This window comes from Larus michahellis, chromosome 2, assembly GCF_964199755.1.
Source record: "Larus michahellis chromosome 2, bLarMic1.1, whole genome shotgun sequence".
Lineage (NCBI taxonomy): Eukaryota > Metazoa > Chordata > Aves > Charadriiformes > Laridae > Larus > Larus michahellis.
In genome coordinates, this window is record NC_133897.1 from 150,212,385 (window position 1) to 150,225,032 (window position 12,648).

At 37.9% G+C, this 12,648-nt stretch overlaps 1 protein-coding gene across 3 annotated transcripts in view; it reads right to left on the bottom strand.

Annotated features, from left to right (window-relative positions):
• NUDCD1 (NudC domain containing 1) overlaps nt 1–12,648 on the bottom strand; it is a 54,732-nt gene that overhangs the window by 22,551 nt on the left and 19,533 nt on the right. For all 3 annotated transcript variants that reach the window (XM_074577686.1, XM_074577689.1, XM_074577687.1), the window contains exons 3-5: nt 7,206–7,391; nt 4,496–4,679; nt 1,274–1,462 (exon numbers count right to left, since the gene is read on the bottom strand). In XM_074577686.1, the coding sequence (XP_074433787.1) occupies nt 1,274–1,462; nt 4,496–4,679; nt 7,206–7,391 (559 nt within the window). The remainder of the gene's footprint in view (nt 1–1,273; nt 1,463–4,495; nt 4,680–7,205; nt 7,392–12,648) is intronic.

Genomic DNA, 12,648 nt, shown 5'->3' on the forward strand with positions numbered 1-12,648 from the left:
ATTATGCCTGCAATTTTATATAACCATGCCACTAAAATTATAGCCTAGATTAGGTTTAGCAAAAGACAAATTCTTTCTTAAAGAGGTATTAGACACCCCTCTAAACTTGTTCAGGTTTCAGTGCTTTCTCTACGATTAGATTCTTCTGCCATGAGAAGTTTACTAAAGGTATTGCTGCAAACAGTAAATTACAGTTTTCCGGGCTTTGGCAACACCATATGGGCACATATATGCATGAAACAAGCTACGCTAAGAGACATATAGTGCTCTTTACTGTGTTTCTCTAATCATAGCTAGCACACAACGCAAGAAGCTGTTAAAATCCTTAAAACATTGAACTAGATAATTCAGATGACGACTGCATAGACATTGCACCGCGGTGCTTAGTGCACTGAAGAACTCCTTTGCCTCAAGATTAATATGCACAGACTATTCTTAATATAATTACATGTACAACGTCACAGTTATCACTGTGTGTAACATACATACATTCCAGAAAACCGATCTTTTTGTATTGCTTCCCAAATCAATGACAAACATTGTGCTAGTATCATTCAGTTAGGATCGGTTCATTAATGAATGCCTCATATTCAGAAGCAAAATCACAACTGTAATAATACAATATAACTACATAAACATATATATTACAGAGCTTAGTGATATTTAAGATAGAACAACTTTATTAATAGGTTTTTACATACTTAATCTTGTTTTGATCAAGTATGGATGCCTTTTGTTGAAGTTTATTACTTTTTCTGAACTGGTTTTCCGACAGAATAAAAATTATCTCATTATTTAAAAAGTTGTGGTATTGGGTTTATTGGGTTTTTGTTTGTTTTTTTTTTCTAATTTAGGCACGCAGGAGTAAATTACATATCAGACAGCTTTCTGATGAACAACAATTTGGAGGAGTCAATGGGTGTCACAGTGTTATCTAGGAAGACTGGCTTCTTAATTTGAGTACTTCAACCAGATACCTAAATTTAGGTGCTACCTTAGCAATCCAACTGCTAGCAAATACTTAGCATATTTCTACTTGCAAAATATCCTTTTCCTTAGGGCAACAAAATTCTTTAAGTTTTCCTACCCAAAAAAGTTTCTCATATAGGTTTATGCACAGTATAACTTCCCAGGGTGAAAACGAACAAACAAAAAGCCAATCTGTTCTTAAAGACAAACATTTATTGCTAGAGGTTCCAAACAGATGCCAAACTGACAAGCTATTTTCTAAACCAAGAGAGCAGCCTATTGTAATCTGCCAGATAAATCTTACCTTTCTTCTCATTTGCTGCTTTTGCATCGTCGTTTTCTTCTTCTAATTTGTTATCTTCATCTTGCACAAATTTGAATGGTTTGTAGGAAACAATCATTAGACCATCCCCACTCGGCTCTATTGCTGCATAATGGGGGACTGATTTTCCTTGTAAAACTCTCCTTTTAAAGACTTCATATCTACGATCACCTATAAAATTAAAAAAATAAATTAAAATCTTACCCATAATATTTTCCTAGAAGACAAGTTATTATACAAGAATCTCATTAGACTTGAAAATACTAAGCAATCCTACCAGTTAAATCACAGTACCATAGTTTAAGGAGAAATTTATCGTCTGTTTTCCAATGAGTTTGTTAAATATGTGGACCTTAAAATTAATCTAACATTGCTGGTTTTTCTTATGATGACTTTGTTGATCACAGCTAGCCCAGCAATTCACGAAACCACTCACAGCCTCTGTACTAACAAGTTTTCCAAACACTTGCTGAGCTGCTGTAAAAACTTGAGAAGCAATGAAATAGCTAGTGGTAACACTTTATTCATAATGGAAAATGCCCATCTTCCTCAGCTTCTGTAAAACACTGCCCTTTAAAGGGGAGGTCCCTAATGTTAACTACTGGCATCAAGGACTATGCCATTCTCTACTGTGCTCCCAAACACATGAGTACTGATGACTTAAAACACCAGTAAGGTGACAGGTTCTAGCACAACGTTTGTTCTTTTCCCATTAGAATCTTACTGCCCACAGAGTCCTCAGTAATTTATCAACTTCTGAACAGTAACGGATTGTACAAATGAATGGCAAAAAATAAACAACTTGATAAAATTCTTACAGGTGATAAAATTATCCCCAGGAATTTAGTTTTTTCACATTTATGCTTCATCTCACCATTAAAAGAAATCACTGTACTTGTAACTACAACTTTAGTTGAAAGAATCCATAGACTCATTATCAGAGACAGTGGACAAGTTCATGATGGTAAAAATCATCTATGCCACTCTAGTACTCTAAAATGTGTGCCTGTTTGAGTTCAATGTTAAGCTTAGCGAAACATTGAAGTCATAGGAGAATATAGATAATAATGGATAAGCCAGGTATAATTTAAGTCCTCTCAAATTATTATCTTGTTTGCTAAGGAAGAAGCGGAGTAAAGAGTAATAAACAGACTATAATATAATTCTGGTACTTAGTGGTGTTAATTAAAGCCCCTCTCTTTTCCCTAAAAATCTTGGTCAGGGCTGGGCGGGCTGTATTAATTGAAGAGATTCAACCATTCTAATTAGAGACAGAGTAAGAGATCTACACAATCAGAAAGACTCCAAGCAGCAGGGTAACCTGCTTTAAAAGATTAACAATATACCTTGGCTTAAATACATGACCAAAAAGAGCATGTCATTATTGTAGTGGGAAGTTAGCCACTCATTGAACAAGCTGTTATTGAACTGACTGAATTTAACTGTGCACTGAAACATATCAAATTTGTTTGCGCATCTTTCTTACAGCATTTGCTCACTTGTTAAAAGCCTCTACAACCTCACGACTTGTGACTGCATGACCAAACCTTTTGTAGAGTATTTTGAATCAATCACCAACACTTTTAAATTTTTTAAGTAAACCTTTATGATCTTTCAGTAAATTTATACTACATGATTTTTCTTGTAAAGAAGGTCTGAAGAAAGCTAAGCATGTAGCATTTTCTGAGTCTAATAAAGCAGCATGGTGGTTCTTCATTTCAAGCTTTTACAGTGAGGATTCCTAAAACATTAGTTAACCAAAGACGACAACAAACTTCGAAAGTATACCTTTGTCACAATCCTCTGAAGTACCACACAAGATGGGAACAGATCTAACTACTGCTTCCATACAGATTTATTTTCATGCTTCCATTTCTGTTCTTTGGTAATACAATAGTGGTAAGTGTGATCACTTTGCATAGCCAGCCAGACATGGCAGAGACTCTCACAGTTGTTGGTGTCAAGAGACATAACTATGTTGTAAAGCTTTGCTTTGATGTAAGCATAGATTTTGGTAATTTGAGAAATGGCTTGCTGATTAACTACTTATTTTTACCACAATCTGATTTGACAAACTGCATCCACAGGCAGAGTTTCAAGGAAAGTTAAGCATAGCAATTGCCTACTGATGAAGGAGTATGTAAAGTATTGTAATTCCTCAAAACAGCTTTTATCTTTGAGACTGGTTCATACATCACTCTGATTTGCGAGATGGTTATTTAAAAGAAATCAAAACTTATGTCTCTCTTCATAATTAAAGTTTGCTTTGAATCCTGTTATTTACATCTCTGATGACTGTAATTACAAAAATTTTGACTGTTCCTTGGAAATACTGGAGAACTGGCAAGATTTTTGTAAAGATTTTTAAATACACTTTTATGGACAAAGTTTCATTCCATGAACATTTGTTGTAAGTTATAAAAAACACACTGTAAAAAAGTATTATGAAATACAATAAAAGTTTGTGTTAGTGCTCTTTTAAGGAATGGTCATCTTCTTTCTTCCTCTTGTTGAGCTGACCACAAAAGCATAAGGCAATGTCAGGTGGCTTTCTGGCTCTCTTAGAAATATTCACATCACCCAAAGTTTCAACAGCAGACAACGTGAATAAAGCCACTCAGGGCATCAAAGCTGGTGAAAGGGCTGTAAGCAATGTCCTACGAGGAGTGGCTAAGGACTTTGGGCTTGTCTAGTTTGGAGAAAAGGACACTGAAGGGCGACCTCATTGCTCTCTAGAGCTCCCTGTCCCACAACGCTGCTAATTGAAGGCTAAAAAACCCAACAAAAACCTCGAAACATAACCAAACAAAAACCCATATTCAGCTGTACAACATTTTGAAACTACAACAGACATTGTTTAGAAATAGTACTGTATAACCTCGATTTTACAAGATCAAGAAAGAGGAACTGCATTTCATAATGTCACAAAGTAAAGTTCTATTTTGTTTTCTAATTACCTTAACTATACACACGTAAAACTTTACTTCTTCCTGGCTTCCAAATGTTTGTCAGAATTTAGGTCTACAGCCAATAACTTGATCTCAAAATCTAAGAAAAAATTACCTATGACAAAGCCAAGCTGAAATTTTGGGGAATTATCAGAACCTGAGGAACAATCAACTTCTAAGACAAAGAATAAAAACATGATTTTTTTTTAAAAAAAAAAAACATTATTCCCCAGTAATATAAACATAAAACACTTACCCTCTTTGCTTATCTCTGCAATTGTAACCCATTCCAAGGTAATATGAAATCCACTTCCTTTTGTGTCCAATTCGTCTTTTTCTACCCTAAGCAGCAGCACAGCTACTGAATGCGTATCAGATTTTACAAATGAAACACTGTGTGCTATAATAAATGGACTTCCTAGTTCTTCATTAAACACAATCTAGAAAACAAAATTGTAGTAAAAAGTCAGTCAGTTAAAAACTGAAGTCTTGCTCTTTCTCAGAAAGCAGTGAAAGGCTTCGGTGAATGTCAAATCAGTTAAAGTTTGCTTCCCACAAACCTCTCTGACAATATGAATCCATGAATATCATACATTTCTGGTTTGTCCTTCCTTGGCTATCAAGCCACTGTTCTGAACTGCTTTTAATTATTACTGTTTATATTACAAAATCATTATAAGGGCCTACTAGACAAAGCACAAAGGTCCACAAAACTGTCTGCGTTATGGCTGTTTACTACTACAATAAACAGATGTACAACAACCGATGAACAGAACAGGATCCATAAACAGCATATCAACTGGGGGAAATAGTCTTCCCAGCTCAAGATGAAAATGTAAGGCATTTCACCACGGCCCTCACTACTGCTCTAGACAGCCCACCATCCTTAAAATCTTTGTAAACCTTGACATGTGCAAACAAGAAAACAAAAAGGTCCAGTGTACGACTGCCAGTGTTTAGTCATCAATCAGTACTGAGGGGAGGTGGGGGTCTCTATTTGTCTACTATCTTTACAGAGAGATTCAATTTTCCTTCTCTATAAAGTTTTATGAATGGGAATAAGAAACAACAATCTAGAAATAAATGAAGAAGTACAATATTCATGTTTAGGAGGAGCTACAGTTAGAAGGTTTTAAATTTTTATGCATACGGTTTGGAAAAGTCCATGCAATATTTGGACGGGACCAGGTAGGCAGAATATATAAATTTTATTGTCATGTTGAAAGGCTAATAAGCACCACTGTAAACATGAAATAATTTCATACAGAAGGACTGCACATCTTGTAGCTTTAGACATTTGGCATTTGGTACCTATAGCTTCAAGTTTTAATGCTGGAAACTATGTATTTCAGCTTTTGTCAAAAAAGTACTCATTCAGCAAAAACCCCAAGATAAAAACAAAATTAATCCAAACAGCAGAGAAGAAGAAGAAATGAAACATTCTTTATTTGCTAGAACATTAACACATGAAAACGAAAGAATAAATGACAAGGAATTCAAGCTGCAGTGGCTGAATGAGTACAGGCTCAATTCAGCTGTTGTTACTGAAACCTGGTAAGGTTTGAGGATTTATGGGGTTGGGATGTTAACATCACTGTAAACTACTGGGTGCTCTAATTACTCAAAAAGTTAATTTAAATGGTGACAGAATGTCAACATACAAATCTCATGTTTCGGTTACAGTGACAACTCCAAGGCAACTTATTTATCTATCGGCACTCTCACACAGACCAGAATAAAAATCAGGTAATAAATAAATTTATTACCAACAACCTAAAGAACAGGATGACCAATTTCCTAGCTACAGAACTCTCAAAAGATGTAGGGGAAGGAGCTAATCTATCATGCTGAAATCTTACACTTCAGTACATACACCTGAGTTCCTGCCAATACTAAAACTTTCTTGACTGCTTAGGAAAATGCCCTCTAATAAAGAAAACAGATGCAAAATGCGGGTGCTTTATACCAGATTCACCCTTCATGAATAAAGGGGAACTAACCACAGACCACAAGACTCATAGTAGCTCAGGTAGAAATGTAACACACATATATTTGTTGTGTCCAAGCAGGATAACCAATACCATTATTCGTGTAGTTAAAATCACTTTGATGTTGATATAAAAAATGCCCCCAATCAAGACTCTTTAAAAGAATTAATTATGTAAACAATTTAATCACAAGAAACATGAAAACATACTTCAGTTACAACCAGCAATTGTAAGTAAAAATATTAAGCACCAATAATTTTCCAGAGCTAAGTGCAACATATGAAGATCTTCCTGACCAGAGAGGTGGAAATATTATGCCTGCTCTGCAGGTAACCCTCAGGGTTAATTATCAAACCTTTTTAATCAGCAGTTTTGTTTTATTCCAGTCTCTGTGCATGTATTTTTAAGATGGGGCAAATTAAATGGTGAATATTTCAAGCACAATTACATCTGCACACAAACCAAAAATCTTCTAACTTAAAAATGAAAGTAGCTTTTAGCTTGGTTCACAGTAATTTTAGACTTTTCAAAAAAATACGTATTATTCCATAGGCCAGCTGAAATAGCAAACAATAAAAGATGGGGGAAAAAAATCCTAGACAGACACATATAAATAGGGAAGGGAAAGAGGATATAGTTTTTAGAAAAAGTTCAGCTAGACAAACACTTAGCTACCTACTTAGAAACACTCACTTTTACCTAGACAGATTCTTCTTCAGTCAAAAGGCTTCCCTTTCAAACACTTGAATTTTAGATATTTTGTGCAGAAAGAAATCATTAATTTAGTCATTAGTGATGACATGATTATAAAAATCAATGATTTTTATACTCGAACACAACCCTGTATCAGTGATACAGACTTAGGATTTAAAGCTTAATTCTTCACAACATTAGATACATGCAATTCTCATAAGAAATGCAAGAATAAGAATTATTCGGTAGATGTATAATTCTTAAATACGTTATTGCAAGACTTACCTCCCACTTTTCAGATGCAGTGTTTCCACGTTTGCCCGATTTAATTAAAAACAGTCTTCCTGTACCATCAGAAAGGGTAACCCATGTGGAAGATGAGAAGTGTACAGAGGCACAAAGGCGATTATCATAAGCTGTCAAGTCTGTCGGTAGCCTGAAAACTTCCCTTGGTTTTTGTAGAGCAGTGTCCTATAAGCAAACACTCACGCACTAAGACTTTATGAAGTATTTATCAATTTCAGTATTACAGACAAATGAAGAATAACAAATTTCCACAGCAATTCAACAGTTTCTTTGTGCAGTTGAGCATATTTAGAAAAAAGTGGTACCAAGCATCATTCCATATATGTGGAAAAGGTGGTAGAACGTCATCGTTGAGCTGGTTTCTGTTTTCTGAAAACATGACTGTTCTATAATTGCTATTTCATCACTCAATTTTTTTCCTTCCATTTTATAGCACTAATTACATTTTCGATTAAAAAAAGGCTTTTTACTTCTTTTCCCCTAGTATTTCCGTATAATTAATCACTTACCTCAAATAACTCTAGTCCCTGTAAAAACGTGGAGACTTTCAAAGAAATTAAAGACACAGAATTGTACTCAAAACTAGTTCATAAAAAAACTCACTTCTAAATTAAAAAGAATTTTAGCCTATTCTCTTTCACAACTAGTATATTCAAGCCGATATATGATTTCTCAGCTTTCCTAGAGTGGTCACCTTATTAAGTAACTTAGAGAAATTACAACTGTGATTAGCTAGCAAAGAAAAGCTGTACTAATTAATATCATATTTGCAAATAACTTTTCCATCACATTATGATTCTGCTATGCAATCAGGATGAATTTATTTAGCATACTGTATCAATGGCACACTGCAATCTTATTTTTTAAGCCAAACTACACACATGGAGTTTCTGCGCATGAATAAACAGAGACTCTATAGTGAACAAAGTGCACAGATGATACAATTCTCCAGTGAACAATAAAGGCACATGGATTTTTAAACAATGACACGTATCACTAAATTTTACAAAAAAGCCCCAAGCAAAACAAAAAAAGAAAAATCCAGTATTTCCTGCTGTATAAGCTTTACACAAATCAGCCTGATTGAGTAACAGTGCAAAATGAATGTTAGATTACCAATTTCATCTATATTTCTTGTAATTGTTCTCAGAAGTCCTGCTTTAGTTATGTGTTGCCTTCTTCATTTCCTGCTAATTCTAACAGAAGAAACTGCTTTTGTGCTGTAAATTGGATTTCCAACTGTTGTCATTAAGTACAAAGGCATGTCTTCCAGGATATCTTTTAGGGATTATTCTTTATCTTGTGCCTTCACCCTTACATACATCCCTTTCTTTGATGAATAAGGCTTTGCAACTCTCTGCTCATTATTTGGCTTGCAGAATGCCTGTAAGGCTGCCTGCTTAGGACTATTATTTACCTTCCTTTTGTGAGTTGAAGTAATCTCCGAATATCCAAGATGCTTGTTAGGAAAAAAAACACCAAAAAAAACCTGACCAAACCTTCATGATTTGAAAACAACTTGGCATCATAGTTTGAAAAACAGTCTGGGCATGCTTTATCAGCAATACAGCTTGATCAGCTACTTAAAAAGTAGATCAGGCTGCGGTATTAAGAGGCATAAGCAAAATATTCTTACAGACTATAAAATGTAGACTGGAGATTCAGCAACATCACAGTCATATCTCTGTAATCTTTCAAGTAACTGAAATGCAACTTAATTGCTTGAATTTTTTCAACTGAACTAAGTAGCTGCTAAATAAAATGGGCTGGCAGTCTGTCACAAGTGGGGTCCCCTGGGGATTGGTATCAGGCCCCATGCTGTTCAACATCTTCATAAATTACCTGGATGATGGGACTGAAACCACCCTCACATTTGTTGATGACACTAAACTAGGTGATGAGGTAGACACGTCATAAGGGAGAGCCACCTTGCACAGAGACACAGATAAGCCTGGAAGAGCTGGGTAGCAAGAACATTGTGAAGAGAAACACAGACAAGTGCAAGGTCCTCCACCTGGGACAGAATAACCAAAGAGCCCAGTACAGGCTAGGATCTGTGTGGCTGGGGAGCAGCCTTGCTGAAAGGGACCTGGGGGTCCCGGTAGACAACAAGCTGAACATGAATCAGCAGTGTGACACTTCAGCAACAAAGGCAAATCAGATCTTGGGCTGCATCTGCAGAAGCATTACTAGCAGAGACAGAGACATGATCATCTCACTACTCAGCGCTTGTCAGGCCACACCTGGAGTACTGTGTCCAGTTCTAGTCCCCACAACTGAAAAAAGACATGGACAGATTGGAAAGGGTCCAAAGGAAGCCCATGAAGACAATCAAAGTGCTGGAGAGCCTGCCCAGTGGGGGAATACTGAAGGAATTAGGTCTTGTCTCCCTGGAGAAGACCCAGGGGGGACTTCATCACAGTATTCCAGTACTTAAAGAGTCGCTACAAAGAGGATGGAGGCTCTTTCTTCACAAGAGGTCACATAGAGAAGACAAGGGGCAACAGATAAAAGGCACCAGGAGAGGTTTCATCTTGACATAAGAGAATTTTTTTACAGTGAGAACAACCAATGACTGGAACAACGTCCCCAGGGACATGGCAAAGTCCCCATCACTGGAGGTTTTCAAGATGCAACTGGACAGGGTGCTAGGCTCATCTTCTCATGAAAGGTTGGACCATATGATCTTCTGAGGTCCCTTCCAACCTTGGTTGTTCTATGATTCTAAAACAAACAGTGGACACTAACAATATAAATTAATAAAAAAAAATAAATTATTCACCACCTTGCCCCTTATAATGATTTATAGACTTCAGGATCTGATTCGAGGTCTCCAAAAAGGTCTTCCAGTAATAACAAACAAACACAATTCCTGTTTTTTCTGTTCTGTATCCTAAAGAAACATTTCTCATGAAGCTATAGTCCTTTCCCCTCATCTCGCAGACAGTTTTATATATATCACAAATAAAACAAAATTAGACACAACAGGTTTCATAGATATTTTGCAGGCTAGTGTACCTACGTATATTTGAATAAACAAACAGCTCTCTCTGGAAAAAAGGGTGCCTGACTGGCCTTTACAGATCAACATTTCCCTTTTTAAACCAAATCTATCTTCTTAATCCAACAACAAATACACTCTGTTGAAAACATAAATAATGATCACAGAGGCAATTAAATTATTTTCAGTTTTATTTTACTAGGCTCATTTCCAGTCAGTTGATCTACAATTGTTTTGGGAGCTTCACAAATCAGAAAACTCTGCTTAACACTAAGGAAATTTTTCCCTTGTTACTAAAAATGAGCATTAGTGTCACTAAAATGAAAAGATATTTAAGTAGAAATATATTTTTTAAATTAGAAAAACAGAATTTGAAAGAAAAACATTACAGAGACAGTTTTGAAGATATTTACAAATATGTAAAAGGAAGCACAAACAGAACCAGGCCCTCAGATTATTACTCGCTTTTGATCTTACAGGCAGACAGTGAAGAGCTGGAGAGTAGAAGTCTGAGGGCAATGAAGAAAGATTTCAGGGCCTTGGGACGGCTTGTCAAGGGTTCGGGAGCACAAATTGTGTTCTCCTCTGCCCTTCCAGTTTTGGGGACTGACGAATGGGTGAACAAGAAAATTGGACAGATCAACACCTGGCTCCAAAACTGGTGCTACCATTAGGGCTTTGGGTTCAATGATCATAGTTTGATCTACAGGACACCGGGCCTGCTTGCTAAGAATGGGAAAACCCTATCCCAAAAGGGGAAAAGGGTACTAGGCCAAGAGTTAGAAAGGCTCATGGACAGGGCTTTAAACTAGAAACGAAGGGGGAAGGGGATAAAACAGGCCCACTAGTAATGAGCCTAGGGATAAAGGGCCAAGGATGGGGGTGAAATCAGTAGCCAAGCTCAAGTGCATCTACACGAATGCACGTAGCATGGGCAAAAAACAGGATGAGCTGGAAGCCATTGTGCAGCAGGACAGCTATGATGTAGTTGCCACCACGGAAACGTGGTGGGATGACTGTCACGACTGGAATGCTGCGATGAATGGCTATAAGCTCTTCAGAAGGGACAGGCAAGGAAGGAGAGGCGGGGGTGTGGCTCGGTACATTAGGGAATGTTTTGATTGTATAGAGCTAGATTCCAATGATGATAAAGTCGAGTGTTTATGGGTAAGGATGAAGGGGAAGGGAAATAAGGGAGGTGTTGTGCTGGGAGTATGCTATAGACCACCCAACCAGGATGAGGAGACAGATGAAGTATTCTATAAGCGGCTAGCTGAAGTCTCGCAATTGCCAGACCTTGTTCTGGTTGGGGACTTCAACCTGCCAGGTATCTGCTGGAAATATAACACAGCAGAGAGCAGGCAGGCTAGGAGGTTCCTCGAGTGCATGGAGGATAACTTCCTGACACAACTGGTAGGTGAGCCTACGAGGGGAGGTGCCTTGCTAGACCTACTGTTCACAAACAGAGAAGAACTAGTGGGACATGTGGTGGTCGGAGGTCGTCTTGGGTTTAGTGATCATGAAATGGTCAAGTTTTCAATTCATAGCGATGTAAGGAGAGGGGTTAGCAAAACCTCCACCTTGAACTTCCGGAGGGCGGACTTTGGCTTGTTCAGAACACTGGTTGAGAGAGTCCCTTGGGAGACAGTCCTGAAGGGCAAAGGGGTCCAGGAAGGCTGGACACTCTTCAAGAAGGAAATCTTAAAGGCCCAGGAGCAGGCTGTCCCCAAGTGTCGCAAGTCTAAAGGGCAGGGAAAATGGCCAGTCTGGATGAATAAGGAACTTCTGATGGGACTTAGGAATAAAAGGAGGGTTTACCACCTTTGGAAGATGGGACAGGCAACTCAGGAGGAGTACAGAGATCTCGTTAGGTTATACAGAAAGAAAATTAGGAAGGCAAAAGCCCAGCTGGAGCTCAACTTGGCCACTAACATTAAGGACAACAAAAAAAAGTTTTTATAAATGCATCAACAAAAAGAGAGCGAGGGAGAATCTCCATCCCTTAGTGGATGCTGGGGGGAAAGTTGCAACCAAGGACGAGGAGAAGGCTGAGATACCTAATGCCTTCTTTGCCTCCGTCTTCGATAGTCAGACCAGCTATCCCCAGGGTGCTCAGCCTCCTAAACTGGAAGATAAGGATGGAGAGCAGAACAACCCACCCACAATCCAGGAGGAAGTAGTCAATGATCTGCTTCTGCACCTGGACGCACATAAGTCTATGGGGCCGGATGGGATTCACCCAAGAGTACTCAGGGAGGTGGCAGGAGAGCTCACCAAGCCTCTCTCCGTCATTTATCAACAGTCTTGGTCAATAGGGGAGGTACAAGATGACTGGAGGGTGGCTAATGTGACGCCTATCTACAAGAAGGGTCAGAAGGAGGATCCGGAAAACTACAGGCATGTCAGCCTGACCTCGGTACC